Consider the following 27,680-nt stretch of genomic DNA (forward strand, 5'->3'; position numbering starts at 1 on the left):
GCTCTCAAGGATTAGGAGAGCCAAATTTTTCTATCCAAAGTTTTTGGGGGGGTGGTTTTTTTGGCTGGGTCTTTTTTTTTGTTTTAGTTTGTTTTTAGGTGTTTTGGGCTTTTTTAAATTAAAAAAAACCCCAAGGAATCAAACCTGAAACATTAACAGACAACTCCACACCCCCCCACCCCCAGAAAAAAAGCAGAAACAAGAGTACATAGGAAGCAGCAAAATATCCAGTGGTGGATCCAGGGCACCCACTTTTATTCTGATCCAATGTAAGCCAGTTGTGCAGCTGCTTGGGCACACAATGAAAAGTTGGAACCGTTTTCTTCTGTTCCTAAGGAGTAACAGGCAACACCAGTACCACAGCCTTGTCTGGGCCCACAGCCCTGGATCTTCCTTAGGAAATGGAGCACAGGCTGCAGGGCTGCATCAGGGAAGCATTCAGGCCAAAGCAGGTGGGGCTGTTTGCCATGCACGACCATCAACACATCACACAGTGAAGCTGCAGGTCTGTGTCACACACCCCTGCTCCTGCCACAGCCTCAGCAAGCAAGAGAGGCTGCAATTGTCTAGTGAGCACAACAGGGCTACATTACTTCCAAGTACTATAAAGAAATCATCCAGCTTTTTTATATTTTGTAAAAATTCTGAACTGCAGTTACAATATAAACAGTAGCACATAGCAAATCAAACTGAAATACATACTGAATTCAGACTCCAGGTTGGCTTTAATAACAGACTCTCTCCAAGTACAGCAAGTATTTCTGCTCTGACCACTGCTGCATTTATAGAGAAATAGTTTTCTACTTATCTGTAAGTTAACATAAAACAACTCTCAAAGACTGTATGACAGAATCCTGTTGGATTATCTAACCTTAGGCAACTGTACTTGCATTTAGTCAAAAACCACACAGCAGTCTGTCTTGTCTAGAAAGACCTCAACAGGTAAACTGAAGCACTTGAGATAGGTCAGCTAGTAACTTCAGGTTAAAAAAAAAAAAACCAAAAACCAGAAAACCAAAACCAAACCATAGGTTTCCCCCTATCATTTACTCCCTTTTCACTTCCACATTTAATTACAGTAATAAGTATTTCTTAGACTGCATCTCCAAAGCATAAGCCATTTTGCATCTCCTAACTGGCCTGTAAAACTGTTCTGACAAATCCAAACTGAGAATTTACTTTCAAGTAAAAGTTCATTAAGTTCCATAAAATCTTTGCTTTACAGAGCCAGAAAATAAAATTTCCTACCAGCTGGCCATATAAAATACACTTGCAGCCAAAGAGTAGAAATTTTACCTCCAACTAAAGGGTTTAAAAACTCCCTTTTGACTGTAGGATCCAGACTTCAGTGTATCATCTCAAAACCCTAACACCCTCTTCTCCTTCCCACAGTTTTCAAGTAGGGAAAGTTAAAGTGAGAAAGCAAGCAAAGGACCTTGAAGAAATCAAGAGGCTGTAGTAACACAATAAATTCTCTGACCAGTTCTGGCAGTTCATTAGTCAATGTACATGTACTTTTAGCAATCTGATTTACCTTTAACATTATGGATACAGTTAAATGAAGTCCAGTGCAAGAGAGCATTTGAGGTTTCTGAAGTCTTGTGCAGCCCTACCCTAGAGTCAGCACTATACAGAACTAGCTGAAGTTGAAAGACTTTGCAAATAAACACTATTAAAAAAAAGAGCCAAAGGTTCTGTGACAACGTGCAGAATTGGACTAACCCATGCTGCCTCAGGGCACTGCATGCACACGAGCTGAGACAACCTCTCCGTGCACACCCATGCTGAGTGCAGGTTAGCTGGTTGGTGTGAAGAACTGAATCTAAGGTCATGCTCTAAAAACACACCACAAACTGCCTTTTAGCCTTCCAGGAACTTACATGACTTCCACTTCATACAGATTGATTAATCTGAAAATTTTTACTGTTTAACACAAAGCTGAACCAATGGGCTAGAGAAAAGAAGGCTTCTCAAATCAATCATGTATACACCTATTTTATAGCTACCTGCCTAGTTCCTCCCAAAGTTAGCCTGAAAAACAGTAAAATCTACACAAAGTTTTATTGCAATCATACAAGGGATACATCAAGGGTCAAATACAACAAATACTATGATGCAATTTTACATTTATTAAACTACAGTTCAAAGCACAAATTTACACATTCTAAATACACTAAAACATCTAATGAAGTCACACTGGTCTCCCACTGACATTTGATATATCTGGGCGAAAGACAATAACTTTACAAGACTTTTCTAACAGAAATCCTTAGTATAAAAACTGTACTTGTATGTAAACTGTTGAAGAACCCAAGTGATGGGTTTCCATCTCCACTAAGTCATCCATTTTGTTGCATATTTAACGCTCAGGGGTTGAATGAACTTGATTTTAAATTTGGACACCATTATCTAACCCTCCCACCCCCCACTGAATTGTAGCTGTAGCTTGTTTTGCCTGGTCCCCATTACTATTACTATTTTTTCAAGTTTTGAAGAGAATGAATTGAATTCAAGATTGTTCCATTTCTTCCACATTGGAATGTTGACCAGACAAACTACAGACTTGCAACTGCAGGTCTAAATGAAGCGTTAATGCCTGTTTAAGCTGCAGTGGAAAAGCGGTCTTCTGGGCTCAGCTGAATGCACGAAGGCACAAAGAAGAAGTTCTTCATCAATGTGTCTGAAGCAATTCCAGCATCTTGCATCTCATCCCTGCAGCAGCAAAGGTCAAGAGATGTAAAAACATGTTTTCAGGTTCAATTTCCCTTCAGAAACCAGCCTCAACACAGCATTTGAAGCCAAGTGCCCCCCGCGTGGCTTGGCCCCAGGCGCGGCAGAAGGGAGCCCAGCTGTGCCAGTGCCTGGCACACAGAAATGCTGCCACTCTCCAGGGACAGAAGCGCAAGGCCCTGCCTACCTCAGCACAGGAATGGGTTACCAAACTCTCCATCACCACAAGAGCATTACTGCCCTTCCTGCCTATGATGGTGCCAACACTGTACACAAGCTGCGGTTACTTGGATTAGGAAAGCTCAAAGGTTGATATTGAACAGCCTTTGTTAAGCCAGTAAGAGACTTCACAACTGCCACTGAACTCACATGTGAGATTAGTCAGGTATTTTGCTTTCCTTTGTCATCCCTAAAGCAAAGAAGGCATTTTATTAGAGATCCCTGTTTAGTCTCAGCAGTCAGACAGAGACCAAAAAATAAAAATCCACAAACGAAAAAGGCACATTCTTGCACTCAGTATTCTCCTATATTTGCCACTGAATGTAATTTGTAAGTGTACACTCCTGAAGGAAGCAGAAGTAACCTTGCCATTATCAAGATAGTTTTCTTACCAGTCACTGAAAGACATCATGTAGTAGATCAGGGGCCTCTGATAGTTGTTAAAGGTAGACTGTTCACCTAAGGTACCAGAACCCATATTGTCAAAGATCAGCCAATCTCCAACGCTCAACTCGGGAAGAAGACAGTTTTCCACAATTTGATCAAGCTCGTCACAGGATGGACCCCAAAGGCTGCTTGCAAACAGAGGCTCATCTTCCTTGTATTTCTATATGGAAATGATTGAGGCAATTCAGGCTTCAGTTTATTGAATAAGAAAATTTTCAAATATATAGAATGTTAATTCAATAAAGAATAAGCAATTATATATGTATGAAGTGTTAAATATATATTCAACAGACAAAGATAGTAAGGACTACCTCTGAAGAATATAGAAGGACTCACCTTGTGAACCTCTGGGATAGTATTGAGTTTCTCAGACAATTTACTTGCAAAAGAACCATAAACACCATCATTTATGTAATATGTAAATACTGGTTCATCATCATTCCTGGTTTGCTCCACTGGAAGTAAAAAAAGAAGTTGTCTTGCATGCATGTTTTGTCATAAGTAGTCCTTTTGCAATCTAACTTAAATCAGCTGCTTTCTCCTGACAAGGGGGTTCCATATATACTGGAATGGGAGAATTACAAGCAGAATAATCTGTATGAGACCAGATTACAAATTCAGTTATAACATTAAGTGTGAGGCTTAATAAAATTAATACTTTCAGTAATAACCACTGCTAAGAATATAAATCCAGAGAAGCAGAGAAGTAAGCTTGCTCTGTTGACGTGATTTATGTTCTAATACAGAACCTTCTACCAGCCTTCTGTGAAGCACCCAATATAGGTTTAACCTAGCAAGAATACAAGAAGTGCTACATAAAAGCAACAGTGAGATACACAGAGAACATATGGTCAGAATCCAAAAGGCATATTACACTGCATTAGGGAATGCATTAAATATATAAACTAGTCTATCCCAACTAATAGTGGGCAGTTACCTGTACCAATTCGTAACACAGAAAACAAATCCAACCCTTACCTCCAGAAGGAAGAAGTTTATCATACTCAACAGTCTTCTTTGCAATGATGTTCACTGCCAGTGTAAATGCAGATGAAACATAGTAACATCCAGGCTCTGCAATCACATTAACACCAGACTCCTTTGGAAAGTAGACATCCAGCAATGGCCTGATGACATGATTAACCTAGGAAATTGAAGTCAGAGGTAAGACCAATTAACTCAGCTTACAGATGTGTCAGATACACACACAGGTCTAGTCAGCACACCAAATAATTACTCTGGTCCTCTGTTCTCTGAGAAGGGCCTTTACCAGAGGTCCACAATTTATAAAAAAAATGTAAGAAAACTGGTCATTCTGCTAAACACTGAAGATTGAGTACCATGAGTCTGAGCACTACACAGTCTCTCTTCACAACCACAGTTCAAGATGTAGTACACTCAAGACTGCACGAGTAATTTCAATGTCCATGCAGCAGTACAAATAATGTAAAATTATGTATGAACCCACAAGAACAGGCAAAGGGCCTTTTTTTGATCAGTTCTGAATAGTATCATATTAGAAACAGAATTCTTTAATACTAATGTTCACATCTTGATACATTTGAAGATTAACAGATATTTTGGACAAGTAATAGAACCATTAGAATTGAGAGAAAAGCCCTGATTACTGTTAGTAACTCCTCCCTGCATCACTTTCACTGTCCTGAATTCACAGAGTCTATGTTTTAAGACAACATAACAGTGTAAACTGGTTATCCTGTTTTATGTGCCACTTCATACTAAAGATGGCATTTAGGCCAAATCAAGACCTTTAGCTTTCAGTTCTAAAGCAAAATATCAGAAGTTTTCATCCAGTAGCAACAGGGTTTATGACCCAAAGCATGCTAAGCTACCCTGGCCCAAATCATGCAAGAGTCACCAACTGGACAATAACAGTAAAAAACCCCTTAAATTACTACTGCTAGGGTTGCTTCAGATAGTAATTTAATCTGTAACAAACTCAAGTCAGCATTCACCCAGTATGAACATGATTAAAAAGAAGTAATGATCCCCTCCACAAACTGATTACACTATCCATGATCAAGAATACAAGCCCAGCTATTGGGATCTTGAGTAACAGTCTAACACTGAACTTAGGTTTCAGCTATCAATTCAAGCTGCAGTTTGAAGGTTAAACACTTCAACTTCTTCAAAATTAAGAGTTTCAACTTCTAACATATTGCATACCTCTTCCAGCTGAGGTTCTGAACCTGTGAAGCCCCCACCAATATCCAACATGTTCATCTTAAAGCCAAATTCTTCCTAAAACGCATAGGCAGAAGGTAAGTACATGAACAACTGCAAAAATATTTTTGTTGCTCCTTACTGTGGTTGTTTTCTGTGTATTTAAACTTTTGAAAATATTTAGCTGAGTACATCCAGTGAGGGAGTAAGGGCATAGTACAGCTCCATTAAATCTAGTAGCAAAGCACTGGGATGTCAATAGAGGCTGGTTACACAATTCTCTGCAAGTCCCACAGCAATATCAACTCCCATCTTGTGGCTTTTGTTATATTCAGACAGTATTTGCTGAATAGGTGGTGCATTCTGACAAAAGACAGTTTTAGAAATTCACAAATCATGTGACTAGACCACTACAATGAATTTGCACAGAGATCAGCAAGATCTTCAATTTTATTGCCCCCATGTGTTACCAGCCACAGCTAAGGCACTAACTGCAGTAATAAGAGTAAAGAGACTTGCAGTCTTCTATTTAGTTTACAAACTTCTCATGCCACAATAGATGCCAGCATACAATTGTTCAATTTCAATGTAACCTAAAAGCATCAGTTGTGTATTTGCAGGACTGAGATCTGAGTATCAAAAAGCCCTGACCAAAAGTGGGAACTTTAAACAGCATTCAAGGCCCATCAGTGGGACAGTATTCATTACCATAATTAGGACAAAGTTAGTTTTACCTCTACCACACATCACAAAGGAGTATTTAGTCCCTTACTAAAAGTTGTATCCCCAATGACTTATTTTGGAAAGAATGTAGTTGTTTATTAGTATCATTAGACTAGAATGGAGTCTCTACCGTAGCAATTGCATGTGTGTATAGATCTACTTACAGCCATGTCAAACACACACCGAGCATCAGATATAGCATGAATGTACGTTTGCAGATCCTTGCAAGAGCCCGAAACATGAAATCTGAAAAAAATAAAACACAGTTAATACACTGAACCATGCAACTTTCAGACCAAGCAAATAGTTTCACCATATAAAACAGCAACATGAGCAATTCATTCCCAAGTGTCTCAAAACAAGCTTAAATGGTAATACAGCAACTGTGCAAAGAATAAGCTCAGACCACCACTGCCTTCTATTTCATTGGATTTGTACTTGAGGATTGTCTTCCTCTTAACCCCAAGAATGTCCCACAATATTCTCAACTTTGAGAAATAACAGATTTACTGAATTTTTCAGTCTTCACTAACAAAGTGGCTAAAAGTTGTTCTTCAGTAGGTGCCAAAGCTGCAGAGAAGTACTGATGCCTCCCACAAGCTCCTGAATCCTCTCTTGTTTCTTGTTCAAAAGATTTAAGTACTGCCATATGCAGTTAGTCACTGAGGTGCTAAAACAAGTGCCAGCATTCCCATGGGCTTCCTCAAGGGGAATATGGTCTACTGGTTCTAGACAGACCATACACACACCTGAGCCACAATGTTCTCTACTCCAAGTCTACTCCTCTAAGGAATGCCATTTTGAGGCAAAGGTCACTTTTCAAACTTACTTGCATGAATCCACATATGGATTTTAAAATTATTTAAATAAAATAATGCACAAGAGCCATGTGACTTTAATAAAAGTTGGTTAAGACATTATATGAAGAGACATAGTTACTTTGTTTCATACTAGTTTTTGCTTGCAAGCAAAAGCTCATGATTCTAAAGTGATGTGATATTGTTTGTCTGGGGCTTTTGTTGATTTTTTTAAACCCTGTAAAATAGTGTCACAGGAGAAAAATTCTTTTCTATTTTACATCTTAAGTACATCATACAAATATGTGCTCAGCCAGCAGAGGACAATGACGCTACTCACTTGACACCAACTATTTGGACTCCCAGCTCCTTAGCACATTCCATGAGGTGTCTACAGTTCTTCAGGGTGGTGCCAAACTTCATATTCACCTCTTCACCAGCAGTAATGTCTTCTGTGGCAATGTGCAGTAAGAGCCTAAGAGAAGGGGAAGATGATTGGGGCAGTTGGTTTACATCATCAGCACATGTGAAGCCTGAAGACTTTCAGAAGTGTGTTGATTATGTTGTCAGTACTCCAGCTCCATCGATGGATGAATCAAGGCAACCTAATAATAACAATCCTGTACAGAGAAAAAACTAGCAATTAGGGGCTAAAACATGGAGCCAACAAGGACAAGGGATTTGAAATGCAGCAACTAAGACTCTTGTAGCAGCAAGAGTCTGTTGAGCGCTGTAATAAAAAGCAATGTTACCTTCTAATAAAGCATAGTTCCTCATAAACTAGTAAGACTAATATGATTTTTCCCATCTCTGTCCTCCTCCCTAGCTAAGAGGTTCCCCTTCAGTCAGACACATATCAGTCTTAGTTAAACTCAGCATCTGGAGAACACCAGGCTGACACACTGAAAGCACACTCTGGCCATATCCTACCACCTCCCCTTCTGGCTAAGCACATGGACTGAGGGTGAGGGGGTAGGATGGTCAGTCCATTCCCTGCCCCTTCTTCCAGGACACTGCAGAGCAGAGAGGCAGCAAGTACCATCTCTTACATTCTTATGTCATGGGACATCTTTTGCTCTCTGGTTAAAGCCTCATTTTGGGTTGATCTGGCAAACTGCAGTGCCAATGCTGACCTTTTTCTGTGTTAAAGTAACACTTGAGGGGCAAAGGCATGGTCACATCCAAACCTCTAGAAACATACCCCAAAACCTCACAAAATCAAACTGCTGTCCACTGAGAAAGTCACACCCTCACACCCAAGAGATAAATTAATTAGTCATGCAGTAAACTTAACAGAGGTGGTGTCATGACATACATGCAGACTGGACAGAGCACATTGCAGTTAACCAGGGTGGGGAGTATAAATGAGTGGAAGAAACTCTGCACCCAGAGTGAAATAGCTCTTTACAAGACAGGCAACAAACAGAACTCAGCCTAGCCACTACTAGCCTAACACCTACCGTGACTTGTTACAAGTACTTTCCAAATGCTTCATGTGTTTAAAATGCATCATTTTATAAAGAGCAAAAAGTCTTAAGTCCTCACACAGGCTGCCCTGCGATCCTTGTTAATTTTAATTTATACCATTTCATCTTGAGAAACTGACTGGCATCTCATTTTCTGCTTCTCCACTAGGACAGAAAATTCTGTTCAAAAAATCTGTAATAAGACAATATTTTGCAAAGCATTTGGAAAAATGTGCTAGCTATAGCAAAAAATTATTACAAGTCAAACTCTTTAAAATGTGATGGAAAAATTCAAATTCATACTACAATTTTTAACCTTATGTTAAGATTAGTCAAAACCCCTCCTTAAAGACATCCAATGTTAAATTTATTGATGAATTGTTATAGCAGCATTTTAAGTGAATCAAGCTATTTTTCTAGCAAAACCCACTAAGTCTGACTTCTAGAAATCTAGCAGGATTCTTCCTCCTGGGTTTCAGCAGGGCTAGAGCGTGATGTGTGCATTTAGGATTTGGTTTTACTTTTTATCGTTAAGGGGGTGTTGATACTTTCAACAACCCTGCCTCCACTGACATTCTTAGGACACCAAGACGCTCAGCAGTTAAACTTTGCCTGGAAAAAATCTAAAGATGTAGTAAAGAAAAGCAATACCTAAGCACTCCTTCCTGACATTTCTCATCTTAAAAAAAAAATTGCAATCATTTGAGTTGGCAAGTCTTCCAAAGGCAGAAACATCAGTTATGAAAGAAGACACCCCCCATTACCAAGTTAATGTGAAGTTGCACAAATTTTCAGAAAATGAGAAGAACCACTTCCTAAATATGACTTCCTCAGCCAAAACACGCTGGCTTCATCTACACAAACAACTCAGCTCTAACAATCGCACATAGGAAAAACAAGGCTATATAGTGGCTTTGAATTTTGGAAACTATGCCAAGGAAGAGAAAGGAAAAAAAATGTGTCATTTGAGCATCAACATTAAAATGACCTGGATAAGATAATTCTAATAAAATTAAGGGAAAAAATTCTATCCAATAAGAGAGATCATATTTCTAAAAAAGTTAGACATCAAATTGCAGTTCTTTTGTAGAAATTGAGTTTCTTGCCCTTGGTAAACAGGAACTTTTGCAAATATTAGACAATGGGATCGTCGAAAAGAAGTAGAGTTTACATTGTTTTTCTCTAGCTCATGATACTCCTTCATACTGCCTCCCTAATTTACAATTTCTCTGGCTCAAGAAAAATCTGCATCCTCTCTTTCTTTGGATGTTATCAGACAAGACCTTCTAAAAAAAGTTGTTAGAATCATGGAAATAAATCAACAAAAGCTAACAAAACTCTAGATCCACCAGTGAATAACTGGTAAAACACTAATGATGTAACAGTCAGCTTTAGTACTGCCAAGGCTTTCAAATACACTAAGTATACCACAGCCAGCAGTTTCAGAAAAATTTATCCTGCATAACATTTTTGCACAGGAATTTCTCTCCAGTACACAAAGCACAGACAGACTTCCATGAGGATGAAGTGTAATCACCAGCAACAGCAATATTAAATCTTGTAGCCTTGAACAAACAAAAAAACTCCCTCAAATAAATACCACCACCATCCCCCCCAAAAAACCCAAACCAAAAAAAGGCCACAGTTTTGGGAGAAGACACAATAGTTTCATAATGACTGTTTAGAACAAAGGACTTTGTAAAGGATGTCAGGAATTCAGTTCCTCCAATGACATTTATGGAAAGCTATACCTTTAATCACTGCAAAGCACTGTAACATTCACTTAGGCTCTGACTCCATATTTCATAAAGGCATAGCCCACAGCTAAAGCATCCACATGTGAGGGATGTGATGTTAAATGACATGAGTGCCTATCATCCCAAGAGACCATTATACACTGGCAGCAATAAAATTGTCATATTTAACAACCAGATTATCAGCTTTGATCACTTTTCTACAGAAAGCAGCTGAGCTAATACCAAAGTGACTGAAAATAGAACTGGAATCAAATTTTTCATTGTTCTAATCATGTGGAAATACCTGTAGGTGTATTTAATAGACCTGCAGAGCGTGCCCAAATCCCAGATGGGACCCAATGCACACAGTCATTCTTTGGGTAGCTCAGCCCTGACTTCAGCCAGAGCCACTAATATCCAAACAGAACTCCCTGAAAGATAACACTGAAGCCACAACAGAGCAGGAGGAAGATGTATTTGCAGATGATGAAATGCCAGACTTCTGAACTTTAATCACTGAAACCTTTACATCAAGATTGCCCTAAAAAAATCACTTTTTCCCAAGATTTCTCCCAAACCAAGGGCCCTACTATCTATCGTATTAGGAAGCCAAGACTCAGCAGGAAAAGATGCAAAAAAAGCTATTTTCAAAGGAGACAGAGGAGAAGAACAAATCCAAGTGATTTGTACTAAAGAAAGCAGGTACTTTGCTTCTAACTCAAACCACCCAGAATACAGGCAAATTAAGTTTCCCCCACATTAATAGCAAAACCAGAATTCTGACACTTACTTGGCATTTGGATGGTTACGTGAAATTTTCTTCAGCTCAATATCATTGTCACAAGTCATGATGTTTATCCCAGCCTTCGCTGCATACTTGATCTGAGAGGCTTGCTTGCAAGGATTTGTGTATATGATGTTTTCAGGAGAAATGCCCAGGTCTTGTACCAATGCCATTTCAGACTGAAAAACAGCAGCATACCAGAGTTTGACAAAGTGCACTGCACCATCTTTCCTGAATTTTTATTTTATGTGCTCTACTACCACACCAAAGAGAAAACTACCTACTGCTTCTAGGGCAGAAGTATAGATTTTCAACAGCCAGTTATAAATGAGTTCCCAGTTCAAGTTTTATTTATAATCATGGCACTTAATACCAAAAGGATGAATTTAAACCAGCAGACATATGAAAGAAAATAAGGCACATAAGCAAGACAAACTTACTTTACTGGAACATGCAAAACCAACACCAAGGGTTCCCAGAATTTCCAGTACACCTGGAGTAGAATTGCATTTTACAGGATAAAATGGCTTTATTGGTGCCATCACATTCTGCCATTGTATGTTATTCCTTACAAGTTTTCCAAGATCACCAACATAAAATGCCTTTTTTCCAGTCTGCAAAAGGAAGAATAGGAAAATAAAACGACTGAAATTGTAGGTTTGCTGTCAAAACAAACAAACAACCCAAAGTCTTAAACAATTATGTACTTTTTTTACCCTGCTCTTAACTTTTAGATTTGACCTTGAACAATGTTTTTACTTTCACCTAGCAATTGGAACTATTTTTTAAAAATCAAAGGGAATACCTACCACTTCAGAGATAATATGAATGCTATTTAGACAATAGTCTGAGATTCCTGAATAAAAGATTCTACTTAAATGCCAAATGCTGATTTTATCTAAAAATACAGATTAAGTTACTAATTTTTTCCAACTTTTTATTTTCAGAAGTCTGCAACTATTTATAGGAAGAAAATCCACTGGGATGAAAGCTTCCACAGTCTCAATGTAATTTGTATCTTGTACAAGGAATAAAATCTGATGCACTAACATGATTTTAACATCCAGTTAATAGCTTGTTTTACTGAAAATTTGTCTAATATTTCAGTTCAGGAAGCCAAGTTTGAGACTGTTCTCCACATCTTGTGAAGAATAAAGTTCAAAAGGCATGTTAAGAACTAGATTCCATGTTAAAGGGGACAGAATCAAGTACATAATCTTTAAGAAAATGAACAGACTTTTCTGGAACTGTTAATTTCCCTTTGCACATCTGTTACACTATAGTCTTTCTCAATATCAGGTCATGATGTGGGTGTAGTGGATCAAAATTCAAACAGATCATTCCAGATTTGTTCATAATGTGCACTAGTAAAATTACTGTAAGTGAATGGCCTACTGTAAATCAATTAAAGACCATCACTACATATATGATCTATCTGAATCGAGACTGTACATCAAATGTTAATTCTAGCACTTGACTCTTGCAGGTACAAAACTCTATATGTTGTGGCTTATTTTATACAAAGTCTTTATTTCTGTTTAAAAAACACAAATAGAAATTCCATCGGGTGGAAGCATACTGACCCCCTGTATGGGTCACCAGCAGGAATGGGATCTGGAGCTTTAGATCCATGGCACAGGCCTCTACCCCTTGAGCTAAAGGAGTAAATGAAAGCAGCAGGAGGCAGCTATCCTCTGTGAGCCAGCCAGTGGTTGGAGACATGACATGTTGCCAGTAGTTTACCTATTTATTTGCTAGACAGAAAAAGAATATTAGGAATCAGGATTTGGGAATCCTACACCTGAGTTCAGAAGGCCATGGAATTTAGCTATTTGCTGTACTATAGTTGAGCACTTGCACATGAGTATTAGTTCTGAGAAACCACAGGAAAAGTGAGCAACTCCTAGGTATGGCATATGAAGAATACAGGATTTGCTTAATGAAACTTTTTTTTCAGTTTGCTCTTTCTACAACTTTGTCTACAGAACAAAAGCTACATTTTTCTTCCTCCTAAGACATAAGTGAAGCCTAATTCAAACAAATTACTACACACAATTATTCAAGTTTCTTTCCAGTTGGTTGCTAAACTTCAGTAGCTTTTAGACCAGTTTGTGTTGAAAGATAGCACCTCACAACGTGCTCATACCAGAGCTTCCAGTGGGGAGAAGGGTAACAGGAAGATGTATAAATATAAACCATGATGGCCCACAGAAATTTTAAACATGGCTCTAAACTGGCCCAGCATATACATTTGTTGAAACTCTGCCATATTTTCAGGGAAAGAACAACAACAAAAAGGTTCTAACTGAATTTATACACTTGCACAATTTCAGGTGCCTGATCTTAGACCCCATTGCTAATAAAATCTCTTGGAACAATGAGATGGGAACTTGTATTTAATTACATCAGCCAGACTGCTTTCCTGCTAGCCATTCTCAGGGAGGTAAGAGTTGATGCCCAAATTTCCCCAACAGAATTCTGCCCAAAGCAAGAAAACAGCAAAGAAGCAGAATTAGAAGAGGAAAGTATAAGGTGAGTGAGGCTTAGCTGACTGTTCCTCTGTTACTGTCAGCTCATCAGTTCTAAAATACCTTGACCTACTTTGAAGACTTAGGGAACTAAATCAAAAGATATGGAAAGCAAACTTACATGAGTATGTTCATAAATACAGTTGTCAATGACATCTGCAAGAGTTGCTCCTTCATCCAACAGACCAATGGAGTAATTTGCATCCTCAAGAAATCCTTTCATCTCAGCCGTATTCCACAAAGCCGACAGTCATAAACCAAGAAACACAAGGGATGGGCTTCCAAGCCTTATATCCGGGTCCTTAAATTATGCAACAAACTGTAAACAGAAAAAATGTGTCAATGGAAAAAAGAGGCACAAAGCATACTATGCTGCTATTTAAAAATCAGTTTTGTACACCTGATGTCCTACAAACAGTAACACACCCTCTATAAAAACCAAAGATGTTTTTACTGTGCTCACCCTGCATTTGCCAGGGATAAGGACGGAACAGTTCTACTGAAGCCAAGAATAAAACAGAAGCTGTGTACTTTAAATCTGATACTAACTTTCAGAAACAACTGATGCAATACTGTTCTTGAGAAGAATTCCAGACTGTATGCACACTGATCTGCACTGAGCTTATGCAAACTATGAAAATACTGCAAGTGCAGCATAATTGGACAAATGCCTCAGCTCAATTCTCAAGTACAGCATCTTAAGCAATACTAGCATTAAAGTGTGCAACTGGAAGACTGTCTGTAACAGAACATTTCTGAATTTGTTATAGAAAACTTGTAGCTTATTCATTAAATGTTAGCATTGATATTTGTCAACATTCTAGTTTTTCTGATGCTAATTTATAACCACTGCATTTACATGTCATATTTATTAGACATTTATTTTGTTATGTTCATAACATCACCTATAACACTTCAAAACCTTAATTGCAGTAAGGGTTAATAAAAAGAAGCCACTAGGCTAGAAGTAGTTTCAAAAGTGATATTCTTAGTAAGTAGATTCTCATTAAAATAAAGTAACAGTTACAGTCTACTTTATTTGCATCTTGCTTATCCTCAGATCTCCACTGCAAATTAGCTTAGTAGTTAGTAGTTTATAAGCAGTGTTTTCCAAAAGATAATCTGAATCAACACAGCCCAAACACTGAAAACACTGTTAAATATACAGTCTTAGAATACAGATTGACTATCTAATCACAAGTAAAAATCAGCAGACAGCAGAAAATTACCAACAGCTGATTGTATATCTTCATTTCCCTTAACTGATGAATACAACAATCTGCAGCTTACATTCCATTAGAGTTGTGGGTCTTGTTTAAAAGCAGTTTATTAATTTACATCAACCCATTGACCACTTTTTTGTTTCAACTGTCATCTTTATGACTAACACAAGATTGATCAAAACCAGCTAGCTAACTAGATTCCTTCTTCAAATGAAGACCTAAGACATTTTTAATCTCTCAACAGAAGTTGCATAGTACTTGTAAAAAAGTGATGGTTGTTTTCTAAAGGCACCTGCACTTAGATTTACAATAGCGGAATTATTTTTCTAATTAAAAGTGTTTATAGAAACCACAAAAATTACAGCTGAAAGTCAAAAATACTTCATTAGGACTACAAAAGCTAAGATAATTTTGGCTTCAAATCATCAAAAGGCCTTGGTCTTAACTCTGTCTCATGTTTCATCCACCACCTCCATACAGTAAAAAAAAAAATACACAATTTGCAACGTAGGTTTGGTTAATGTTGTCAACAATATGAACAAAGTTACTTTGCTGTAGTTTAATATTACCACAACTAAGTAGCAGTTGCTCCTGTTTGTCATTATGCCAAATAATGGGAAAGAAGCCAGCAGGGTTTTATATGCTTTCTGCACAACTCAAACATGCCCCCTATGTTTGTTACAACAGGAATTTAATTCCAGGCGGACTAACTCAGTGGCAGCAAGAACATTCAGTTCTGTTCAGAAGCTAAATGATAAAGACAAGTAAACTGGGTAAGAAATACTTATATAGTGAATCATATGATTATTTAAGAGAATCCTGAAGATCCAAAACAATCACAGAATAGCAAGATAATTATCACATTGATGTAAGGATTTAATTAGTTATAAAAACAATGACTAGGTGGTAAGACTATAATAACCAGGGAAAAAAAAAGTCTTTAGTCAGTCATATCTCAGTGTAAGACTAACAGCTAAAACTCCTTAAAAAAATACCACTAAACAAAAGAATCTTGTGAACTAAGTTTGCCTTAGAATCAGTCCAACGAACATGAACACCACAGTCATCTTCATAAAATATCCATGGTTTTCAGAGGCAGAGGACCAAAAAGGTTTAGTTATCTTTTCTCCCCTGGAAAGAAATGCTGGCATCATTATTTTACTGAAAATTTGGTATAGTTTTGGAGTATTCCAACCATGAAGATACAAAGAAGAAAAAACCTAACAGCAGAGTTTAATTATTTTAACTTTCTTTTTTATACCATGACTTTTACAGCCTAATGTTTAACCAAGTTTTAAAGTACTTTATGCATCCTTAGGAACTTGCTGGTTGTGTAATAAACACATTAAGCTTTTCTCCTACAATAAAAGTAACACCCAAAGAGAGGAATAAGCACAACCATGGTGGACACTTGCAAGAACAAAGTGATTTCTATTTTCAGCAGATTATTCAAAAGTAGCAAATCCCTTAACCCTTCAAAAATCCCAGGTGTTTTAATCCTTTCATGATACAGAGTGGTGTTAAAGACAATTTTTCAAATAGATTATGTTGCATCTGAATCTACAGGATTTTTTAGGATATCTGGTATGTCCTGTAACTTCAGATGTTCAAGAAAACTTCATGGCAACATTTTGACACAAACAGGACAGGATGAGCTTCCATGATTGGCCTTGCCCTCCCCAGTCACACCTGACCAATACATATTGTAACCATACAGTTACAGGTACTGCACACACATTGGAAGCCACTGGGCTGGAAGAAGCCTCACATCAAGTTGGGCACTTCCTGTGTTTCTGATCTCTTATAAGCAAGCTCTTACAAACTTCAAAAAGTCGGAAGGTGAAACTAAAGCACGTGAAGGAATTACTGTATATACAAGGGTACTACTTAGCTAGATTTTTAAATTTTGGTTGAGATTTTTTTTCATGCTACAAGCCACTTCCTACAGTCTAAAGTGTGCAAACAGTCAAGAGTCCCTTCCACCTCAGACCTACCCCACTGGAAGGTCTCAGCACACCCACTGGAACCAGTCACAGCCCAGAACAGATTTTTAGACTCACCACACACACAGAGAGCACTAATTGCTTGTACCTTGTATTTCAAATGAAGCAGCTCAGTCTAACCAACCACACACCACCTCTTTGAGTGTGGGTGGGTGTTCATCTGAGTTACACTGGAGTAGATGTAAGTTAGTTGTTTAGCACTCTTTTAAGAGTTTTCTTTCATAGTTAATGACTGTGGTGTCTATAGCTTTCAGACAGATGGTGTAGAAGAATACTTTCCTCCAAAAGCTGCCCTTTTAATTTTGGGGAGACTGTGTGGGAAAGAGGGAGAGAATCGGTTTAAGTAAAGCATGGGGGGAGAAGGACTCTACCACCACCTCTCCGAAGCCACCACCAACAAAAAGAACAATTATCTAGTAAGTTAGTTTTGATGAAGATTATTTCCTAAACCAGACTTGTCTCCTGCTCATTCATCAAAAAACGACTTACGGTCAAGAGGCAGGGACCAAAAGGAATATATGCTAGTAGAGATTCAAGGACATAGATTGCAACAAACCATTAACAACCTCATATAACCTCTCCCAGGCTGCTAAACAGTGATTGCTTTTTCTAAGCATATCCAAGATATAGAAGCTTTTCCATTTAACAAAATTAATCTAGTAGAAAAAAAGCACTAACATTTGTTTAACAACTACTGTCAAATTTCCCCTTTTTAAAATAAATTACATCTTTTCAGTCTTGATAGGAAGAACATTCTACAAAGAAAAAACAAATTCCTAGAAGCACTGCTACAGCACCACTACAAGATAGTGGATACTTGAGAAACATTTCTTTAAGGGCTTAATACCTTACAGTAGGATTTGGGACTCTGCTGTCACCTTATTCTATCCTGACTGGTTCCCTCCTGAGGGGGGAGGAGAATCAGTGATAAAATTTGCAGAAGGAAATCTAAAGGATGGTTTAGGACTTTTTTTTTTAATGTCTGTAAGATGAGTCAGAAATCATTAGAGTACAGAGTTCACTCCTTGCTAGAAATGCTGACTTGCTGCAAGTCATTATTTGACAGACTTGGTGTGGTAACACCACCCATTTTCGCACCTGAAATGTTAGACTGCACAATGCTCCAGGACATATATTTTAAGTCAAACAAAAGCTGTCAAGCGGTATGAGACATCTACATAGGCATATAATTGCTTTCTTTGAAGTAAGCGTTACATCCTCAGGCTCTTTACATTTTAACACAATGACTTCCCAGATGAAGAACTCTTAAGATAAAAGTGTACATATTTAAACACTGCAATTACTGCAGATATCTGGAATAAAAGAAAATGAAAATTCTCTGAACAGAGTCTAAACACATGCTTGTCATATGTAAGCATCCATAACACACACAATTTTCATTTTTTTCTTTACATTGCCTGAACTATGTATAGTTTGGCCTAAGAATTTAAAAAAACCCAAACACCTATAAGTTTGGTTCTTTCATTAAAAACTTCCTCTGCAAAAAAAGTCTCTGCAAACCAAACAGGCTCCAAACAATGCCTTTCAACCACATCTTATTAAACAAAAATATTTATGAAATATAATAACTATGCTGATGCACAAATCATAAAGGGCTAAAACCACATTAACCTCTCATTCGTTGCAATACTGGTTCCTCAGGGGTAACAAATCAAAAAAACCCACTTTGTCACTGACATCGGCAATTCAGTATAGAACAGGTATACTACAAAAGTAGAAACATGAGTCCTCTGTTTTCGGTGCAGGAAATACCTACTTATACTGGGAGCATCTTTTAAAAAATATTCCAAGATGCCATTTCACCAACTTGCATCACTGTAATTCAGCTAGCTGAATGCAGCTACTAACCAGATGATGGACATGGTGAAACAGGTGGGGTTTTTTTGCATTACTCAGTTTGTACTCATTTGTACTCTCAGGGTCATAAGTAGGGTACCTGAGGTCAGTTGCATCCTACTCTATTCTCTCAGCAGCATTCCACACAGTTAAGTGAGCAATGTAGCAGGAACAACTCTGCTGAAGCAAGCAAAGGGGGTAGATACCGAAAACACAGTGCCCCACCCAACATCATCTACAGGAACAAGAACCTCCTTCTGTGTTCCTGAAGTTTGAATACATTATTCAGAACCAATAAGCTCACAAAGCTTACAAAGAATAATTACTCTTCTAAGTGCACCTATACTTCTGTGGTACCAGACCAGGACTTCTCTTTCACAAAAGTGCAAACAGTCACTTCCCCGTCCTATCTTCTCATTTGTTAGTGTTAGTATTTGGCCTCCCCATTGCCCCTAAGACTCCAAAATCCCAGCCCTCCTGTTCCCCAACTGCCACCAGCTCCATTTACACAAAGCCAAGAGAGCTCTCAAAGTTAGCCAGTCCAGATAGCTCCTGCTTCCACTTGGCATAGACAGGGTTTGTTAATAGATCAGACTTGCATTGCTAATTCCCATCACTTCTGATCAAACAGATGTGGCAATAAATGTAAGATTCTGAAGGAGCAAAACTTCAGGCCACAGTTGCCAGACTGCTCAGGGAGTGAGAGCTTGAAGAGCAGACAGAAGTAAACCCCAAGTCTTTCCCTGGCCAGCGTAACACAAGGAAAAAGTGGGATGGAGAAAATGATAAAAAGGAAGCGAGTTTAATGGAAATTTAAGTACACCTTCAGACAGATTATTTTTATTTTAATTCCACTGGAACATAACATTACAGTTATATTTAAAAAGCTCACTTGACCGTTTTCCCATTAAATCACTTCGCCAGTTGAACAAGACTCAAAAGTACCAATTAGCTCTCTAACTTACATCTTAGCTGTGTTTGAGGCAATGACCTGTGCTTCAGTACACCAAAACAGGTACAGATTTCCTGGCAAACACTACTTCTACCTACATCACCACTACATTCAATACTGAATTACTTCTATTTGTATACAGGACATTATTGCTGAACCCATAATAGATCCAAGCTCAAAATAAACACACATTATCTGAACGTTAAGCTGCAAATAAAGTAAATCCAGTGGCATTTCCATTCTAGGGCAACCTATATCTTGCACTGCTTGTCACAGCACATCAGTCTACCAGTTAGAGAAGGAATATCTCAAAGAAGTACCAGAACAGCCTTTACCTCAGAGTAAGAACTTCTGTCACAGCCAAAATTCTCCTTAGACCAGTTTTAGAAATTAAAATGAACATATAGTACCTCAAGATTTCATACTTTATACACTCCTTCCCAACAATTCTTCTGCCTTTCCTGCCTTTTTACTACTTTACCTTATTTCTGTTCAAGTGCAACATGTTGTGCAAGTGTTCTACCCACATACAAGAGTGAACAAAAATTTTAGCTGAACAGAAGAAGCAATGTTCTCAGCTTTTTTGCTTATAAAAACCACACCTAAAACAGAACAGTGATATTCAGAAAATTCTCAATGTTAACTGAATTCACTTGAGTAGAGTATTCAACTACAAAGAACCAGATATATGCAGTTAATTCAGTAAGTTTCAAACAGAACAAAAAGAACATAACCTCTGGAGATAAAGCCCGAAACCATGATAAACCAAGCTCATCCTGTGCCTCAGCCACTGTGGTATTTTCAAAGAACAAGTTTATCTACATTAAGTACCTTATTAGGAGGCATACTAATACAACCAGCATTTGGAATTTTGTGGTCTTTAAAAAGTATCTGGCTCAGGAAGATGTACTTAACCATTTGCAAGTTCTACATTAAAAGGCATTATATAATTTATAGGTACTAAGCCAAACAAAACCGCCTTCAGCTAGACAGGAAAAAGGTAATGCTGTACAAATACTGTATAAAGTCAGCTTAAATGCATTTGTAGTATCTCAGTTAAGACTATCGTTAAAAACCACACAAAACTATCTTAAGTTAACCAAACATGATAACCATACACATTTCAGAGTTTTCTGTGCTCCTTAAGATCAGCTAAGTGCATTCATTTGTTTTCCATTATCATGGTCTTGTTTTTCTTTAATAACTATTTGCCACTTCAAAATATAAATGCATTTATAATTGGTACACATTTTCCATCCAACATTAAATTCCACATTCTACTGTAACCCCACTACAACTATTTGTGGAAGCGGATAGTAATTAGCAAATAATGGACACAGGCATTTGGGAAGGCACACCCTTCATGATCAGCCTTAGTTACTGTTTACAATAGCAAATTTTAACTATTTCAGTACAAACTAAGAAATCACACAGTACTCAGCAAGTCATGATTTGATGTTAAAAGTCATGCAGTCCAATTCATGACTTCAGAATTACCACAGAGACTGAAGTCGCAGCATTTTATTTTAGGATTTCTGCAGCCAACACCCCTAATTCAGAAAAGTAGTTCTATTTACCAAGTTTACTGCAAAACTTCATCAGATAATTGTATTGAGAAAGGTATTAGATGAGTAGAACTTATAGTCCCCCGCCATCCCAAATGAAAGTCCTATGTAATTTCGATAACCTACATCCAGACAGTTATCTTGCTTATCAAAAAGCCAATACAAACTGTATTTTTGCAAGTGCTTATCCTCCTGCACACAGATGAAGAGAGACTTACATGGACAAGTTAGGAGATGGAACCCTACTATCATCAGCTAGGTTCCCAAGGTGGCTCAGCGTTGAAGTCGAACTGCTCTCTATAAAGCACTTCTCCTAAGCCCTCTGGATAGTTGTAAACTTGATCAGAGATTTTGCCCTGTAGGGAGAAAAATGCACACAAAAATAAATCTTACAGCCAGAACAGAATAAAAGCTTTATCATAAAACATGCAACAAATGCCTTTTCAGTAGTGCTTTTAAGGAGGCTTGCAACACCCCACCATGAAAGTTTATAATCACATCAAACACCCAGTTTGCAAGAGTTAATATAAACTCTGAGCCAGAACAAGTCAGATGTACAAAGAGCTGCTAAAACACATGAAACTACTTGTTTGTACTTATCTTTCACAGTCTGAACTGGAAGATTTTCAAAACTAATGGCAAAGAGCTCTACATGATCCTGCTGTAGGGTAGTATGCCTTAATACTGGACTACTCTCCCAGAAGTGCTTTTAACCCTGTAACCACTGCATTCTTCCCCTCCCCACTTCCTTTCTATTTCAGAATTCCCTTGCCACGTTCTTTCTCCCTCTGCTGTGAATGAACACGGCATGTGGGAGAAAAAGCTATGTGGGTGAAAAATAGTGCTTTATATAGTGAAACTGAACACCACACAGACAAATCCAGAAATGAGCAAGACAATAAAAACAAAGGAACTTATGCTTGCCTTCAGGAATGAGGAGACATTTCAGCCAGCCCTTAAAGGCTATTACACACATCACCAAAGCAGCATTTTCAAGTGCAAGGCTATATTACTCAAAGTAAAGCAATCACACAAACCAGTACAATGAACATAAAATCAGTCAAGGAAACATTTATTAGGAAACTATATAAACATTTATTATTTATTTATGAGAAGTTGTTCCTCCTAAAAGCAACAATCATTTTCATGAAATTAAATACACTACCAAAGCAGTCACATGTAAACCCAACATACAACAAAGTTTCTACAAATTCACTGTGATATATGGCATGAAACATGGAATGTATCAACCTATTGTAAAAATAAACCTTTGCTACTTTCATTATTTAAATGATACTATATGGGCTGACTACAAAAGCCTGACTTCTGGGAGTCACCCAAAACACAAGATCATCTTCACAGCCATGTCAGTTAAACTCCCGAAATGTACTTTTCCACTTATTCTTGCTAGTGGAAAACTAAACTAGTACACTCTATAAAGTACTGCATAACACACAGAGGTAATGCAACTTGAGGGTAACTCTTTCACAGCAACCCCCACAGAGCAATCCCTGGAGCTTTACCACATAAATTAGCATTTACTAGCATGCAACATTAAAAACAAACCTCAATGCTTCAAAATTGGGTTATTACAGAATTTTGCCAGCTAGAATTAATGTATATGTATTATATTTAATCTTATCCTTCTTTCACTAAAGCAAGAAGTCAGTAACATTTAGTTCTGCACACACCAGTTTTACAAAAAGAAGGTGGTGCCAACTTTTAAAATTAACTAGTAGTTACACTGTTTCCTACTGCTGTTCTGATTATACTCAAGAATTCATAAAAATTTTCCAGTGATATGAATTAAGTTTACCTTCCTAGCTGAACAAGTCATTAAACACAAGTGCTTCTAGGGAGAGCACATGACCTTCAGTGCAAAACTTAAAATGCAATGCTTCAGCCAAATATCACCTGCAGTATTATGCCAATAAATATTCTCACATGTCCCAAGGAGGAAAGTTTACAGTGAAAGTTCCTGTGGAGCTGGAATGAAACCCGACAATTTTCTGTAGCAAGTCAACTTTGAGCTGTGCCAAGTTCTAAGTGTCTTTCAGAATTTCTTTCAAATGAGAATTATTTATTTAAAGGATCTACACAAACATACGCAAAATAGTCTGACTGCTTCCTTTGTGCAGCTTTGCCAATTCTAAACATTCAGAGGAAAATGGTACAATTTGAGCCTTTCCAATCACAGTCATCTTAGTGAACTTCAACCAGCAGAAAGAGGGAGGTTGCTGTAGAGTGGCAGAGCTGGGCTACCATTTTAAGTAGAAGTGTACTCGATGTCCATAACCCATGTGAGCAAACAGAGTTTTACAAAAACTGCATATGTTATCAGCCACAATGAAGCATTCCTTGTTTAAGGGTTTTAAAGTAGGTATAAAAGTATTCTTTGCTAAGCAGAGAGCTTTGAGTTGTGCAAATAATCAGCAAGGTAGCTCTGCCTTTTAGTACTCAAGTGACACCTATATGCATGTGTTTATCTATCATCTGTTGGTATAATCTACTAGCAGGTTCCTAAAGTTTGACTACAGCTCAAGCAACAACAGTCACAACTCACCTGAGGACCCAAATCACCCCCTAGTTGTCCGCAGCACACAGTTTTGTCAGAACACCTGCATCGCTGCAGCAAGCCCTATGAGCGCCCAGCAGGTCGGTTGGGCCAGGCTTTTTCCAGCTCACTGGTCCCCCTCACCACCCCACGTGTGATGCCAACAAAACCAGGCATCAACTCATTTTTTTTGAGGAAAGAAAAAAAAAAATCCACTGCATCTGTTTCTGAGAAGAGACCCTTTAGTGGCTTGAGCTAAAATATCCATTAACCAAACCCTAAAAATCTAGAATTACAATGACCTTGCACATTTACACCAAGTGACAGACTTGAAGGCACCAAAGCTACTCTGGTTCACAGAAAAACCTAGGTGTTTTTGAGTTACAATAAGCATCTTCCAGATCGGGGAGAGGACACTGTGGCAAGGGGATCCCAGGGGGGGAGCAGGTCCTGAAGGAAGCACAGGTCCCTGAAGAATTCTCCCATGAACCACACTCTTGCTCCTGTGCTACATCAACAGCATTTAGAGCTGAAATTTACCATTATACCCAAATTAGCACACTGCATGATTAAGCCTCGCTTTCAGGAAGGGACAGTCTTAATTCTCTTCCAGAGCACTCTGTCTCCCCTTTAATTTGGAGAAATGGAATCATTTCCAGAACATACAGCCCAGCAGTGCAGCAATCACACACCTGCACCAGCCTTCCAGGGAGCAGTGAGACGCACAAGCTGAGGGTCCAGGGGCTGGCTGCAGTGCTGAAAGGCAGTAATCCTGCCTCTTGCCTCCAGTAAAACTGTGCCCACAGGAGAAACATTCCCACAGCTGTTCACCACCAAACAACACCCTCCCCCTCCCAAAGACCCTCCTTTTTCTGGGGTTTAGCAGCCTTCCACTGGAGCTCAATGCCCAGCAGGAGGGATGGGGGAGAGCAGGCCGGCTGGCTGCCTGCCGGGGGTCTCAGCCTACAGAAGGCAGAGAAGGGAGCTCACCACAGCCAGAGGCACACGGGGAAGGGGCTGCCTTGTCACAGGCATCAGCCACAGCAGCAGCAGCATTGTTCACACGGTGACAGGAAGGAAAGAACTAGACTGGACCAGTCCAGACTGGAACAAACCCCTCCTACCATCACCATTATTCACAACCCCTACCTCCCTCCAGCACCACTGCCTCCCACGTTTATCCAGGGAAGAATAGTGGGCAAGTGCAGTATATTCAGAGATAAAAATCCAGCAGCCAGGGAGGGCAGAAGAAGTGGGGCAGGACTACCCCCCAACCCACTCGCACACAAGAGACCCAATCACGCATCTGACTAGATGGCTGGCAGGTCTACATTGCTTTATTGGACATCACACAGTATTTTCATTCAGGGTGGCTATAACCGATTGGGACTACACAATTGTATCCTGGTTAGTCACAGAAGACTGCTGCAAAGGTCTGAAATGCAGTGCTTCCCCTGCCTACAGACACTAGGCAGCTGTGCAGGATTTTGTACTGCAGAAGATGCACTTCGGAAAGGCTCAAAGTAAGATTTAAGCTCACTTTCTTCCCCCTTCACCACCACCAGGTACCCCCCAGCACATACATGCATTTTCATGGGCTCAGAATGAGCTCAGACTGATGACTGGAAAAATGCTGTCTAGTACCCAGCCATAATAGCATCCTCTTCAGCCACACCACGATCCTGCACTTGCACCGTCTCACCTACACATGCATCAGCCCGGCCCACTCACTCACCATGCCTTCAGCTCCCCTACAACCAGGAACAGACACCTCTGCTGATCTTTCACCGCTGTAAGTAGTTACACGCACCTCTGCGGACCTCCTACCAAACAGGGAGCAGCACTGCAGCCAACACACACACACTCCGGATACTCCAACATTCAGATGCACGCACTTTACACACATGAATTCAGCCGGCAGCTGAGCAGGAACCAGACTCTCTTCTGCATACTTTCCAAAAAGCCACTAGTACACCAGTGGCCAAATAGACCACAGTACATTGGCAGAGGCAGCCAAGCCAAGCACGTTGAAGCTCAACCAAGAGACCTCCAAAAGGACCAGCAGCACCCAACCTGCTAGTGCTACACTAAGGGTCTGACCAAGGGGACAGAGAAAGGGCGCGCCCGTGAGATGACCAGGAAACACCCCGGGCAAAGGGAGGGGGACTACTAACGGGAGGGAAGGGCTCCCTTTCCACATGCCGGGTGACCTCACGGCCGTTCTGCGTGACGGCAGCTTGTCCCGGAAAGCGTCACTTGTGCAATGCCCTTACAATTCGCGCGTTGCTGACAGCCAGCGCTGCCACCCTGCTCCTCGGCGTGGCCCTTGTTCACCGTGCCGAGAGGCACAGGTGAGGAGATCTCGTGCAGCCGCAGCTCAGGTGAGGGGAAAAGTGGAGCATGGCAGCGGGAGCCCGGATGGATAATCACGCTCACAGAAGCACAACATGGCCCCTGAGAAGCAGGCGAGGAGACGCCGCGGCCATGCCACCAGCACTTCTCCAGCCTCTACCCCCGTCAGGCTGCCCAGCACCGAAGCCTGTCACACACGGCTGCCCCCCCAGGCTCGGGGGAGCTTCCAGCGTGTGGGTCACACGCGGAAAGGGACCGTCCAGCACCCGCACGGCAGCCTGTGCTCCTCAGCCCAGGCAGCTGCCACAGGGCATTGGAAATCCCCTCTCCCTGCGGGATCCAGGCGAGGACGCCCCTCGCCCCCCGCTCCCAGGCAGGGGCGCCCTGCGAGAGGCAGCAGCGCCCGGCGGGCGCGGGTCTCCAGCCGCGGGCACTGCCCCAGCTGTGAGGGGGAAGACACCGTACAGCCCCCCTCCGCAGGAATCCGCCATGTTAGGGCGGCCGCCGAGCCCCGGCTGCCCGCGGAGCTGGCGGCCCCGCCACCCTTCCGCGTCCCGGGTACTGCGGGAGAAGGGGACGGCGGCACCGCCGCAGCGTTCACCCCGGTGCCCGGCCTCTGCTCCCGCCCCGTCACAGCTCGCACGCAGCGCTGTCCGCCATGTTAGCGCGGTGGCCGTTGACCCTCCGCCCGCCGCCGCAGACACCCTCCGGGGTGCGGGGGTCCCGCTGCCCGCCCGCTCGGCCCCCGCACTGCGGCCCCACACCGCCCGGCGCGCCGGGGAACGGGGGGGAGAGGGGGGCGGGGGGCGGCCCTCCGGCTCTGACTCATCCCGCTGCTCTCCATCTGCCGCCGCCGGTGGCAGCCGGTCTCGCCCCACGCCGCCGGGTGGAGAAAGGGCAGCGGGAGGAACCGGCTCCATCCCCAAACCTCCCCGGCAGTCACCGCCACGGTACTGGCCGCCGGGTACTCCTCCGCCCTTTCCGGGCACCACGAACATCGCTCCCCGTCCCTCCCTGCACTGCCCTGAGCCCCAGGCCCCGGGCAGGGGGAAGCCCCTATCTCTCCCGCCCGCCGCCGGTGTCCACGGATGCTCCGGCCCGTTTCGGAGCTGGGGGTGGGCGTCGCCGCTGTTTCCCTCCCTCCCTCCCTCTCGCCATCTCCCCCACGGGTGGTGAGAGCCCCAGGACCCCCGCTCCGGTACTCACGTGAGATAACGGCCCGAAAGATTTGGTAAATCGTCTTCTCTTTTTAGGCGGAATTTTTAAAGAGGGATGTGGGAACCTACAGCAGAAATACAGGCGGCGGCAGCGGCGCCTTCCAGGGCCATAGGCTGCGGGGGCGGCCGGCGGGGAAAGCGCAGCACAGCGCTGGGACCAGAGGGCACAGGCGGAGAGAGACAGGGCCGGGGGCTGCGGCAGCGGCGGGCGGAGGCGGCAGCGTGGCCAGTGAAGAGCGAGCGAGCGGAGAGACGCGGCGAGAAGAAGGGGGCGCCGCCGGCAGCGCTTTTATAGAGCGGGCGGGCGGGGCGGGACCCGGGGATAGCGTCACCGCACCGGGGG

At 41.0% G+C, this 27,680-nt stretch overlaps 1 protein-coding gene across 2 annotated transcripts; it reads right to left on the reverse strand.

Moving 5' to 3' along the window:
• Positions 1-226: 226 nt before the first annotated feature.
• Positions 227-27,613, reverse strand: AZIN1 (antizyme inhibitor 1). 2 transcript variants are annotated; one of them, XM_032130697.1, is made up of 13 exons: positions 27,327-27,600; positions 21,433-21,570; positions 13,736-13,933; positions 12,670-12,840; positions 11,527-11,700; positions 11,093-11,265; positions 7,441-7,575; positions 6,468-6,549; positions 5,584-5,658; positions 4,375-4,540; positions 3,733-3,851; positions 3,342-3,556; positions 227-2,712 (listed from the first exon to the last, which is right to left on the reverse strand). In XM_032130697.1, the coding sequence occupies exons 5-13, from the start codon at positions 11,626-11,628 to the stop codon at positions 2,601-2,603; spliced, it is 1,179 nt and encodes a 392-aa protein (XP_031986588.1). In that variant the 5' UTR covers positions 11,629-11,700; positions 12,670-12,840; positions 13,736-13,933; positions 21,433-21,570; positions 27,327-27,600; the 3' UTR covers positions 227-2,600. The 2 variants fall into 2 exon arrangements, with proteins under 2 accessions (XP_031986588.1, XP_031986578.1); XM_032130687.1 differs by lacking the exon at positions 12,670-12,840 and having other exon boundaries at positions 239-2,712; positions 27,327-27,613.
• Between the last annotated feature and the right edge of the window lie 67 nt (positions 27,614-27,680).

Source organism: Corvus moneduloides, chromosome 1, assembly GCF_009650955.1.
Source record: "Corvus moneduloides isolate bCorMon1 chromosome 1, bCorMon1.pri, whole genome shotgun sequence".
NCBI lineage: Eukaryota > Metazoa > Chordata > Aves > Passeriformes > Corvidae > Corvus > Corvus moneduloides.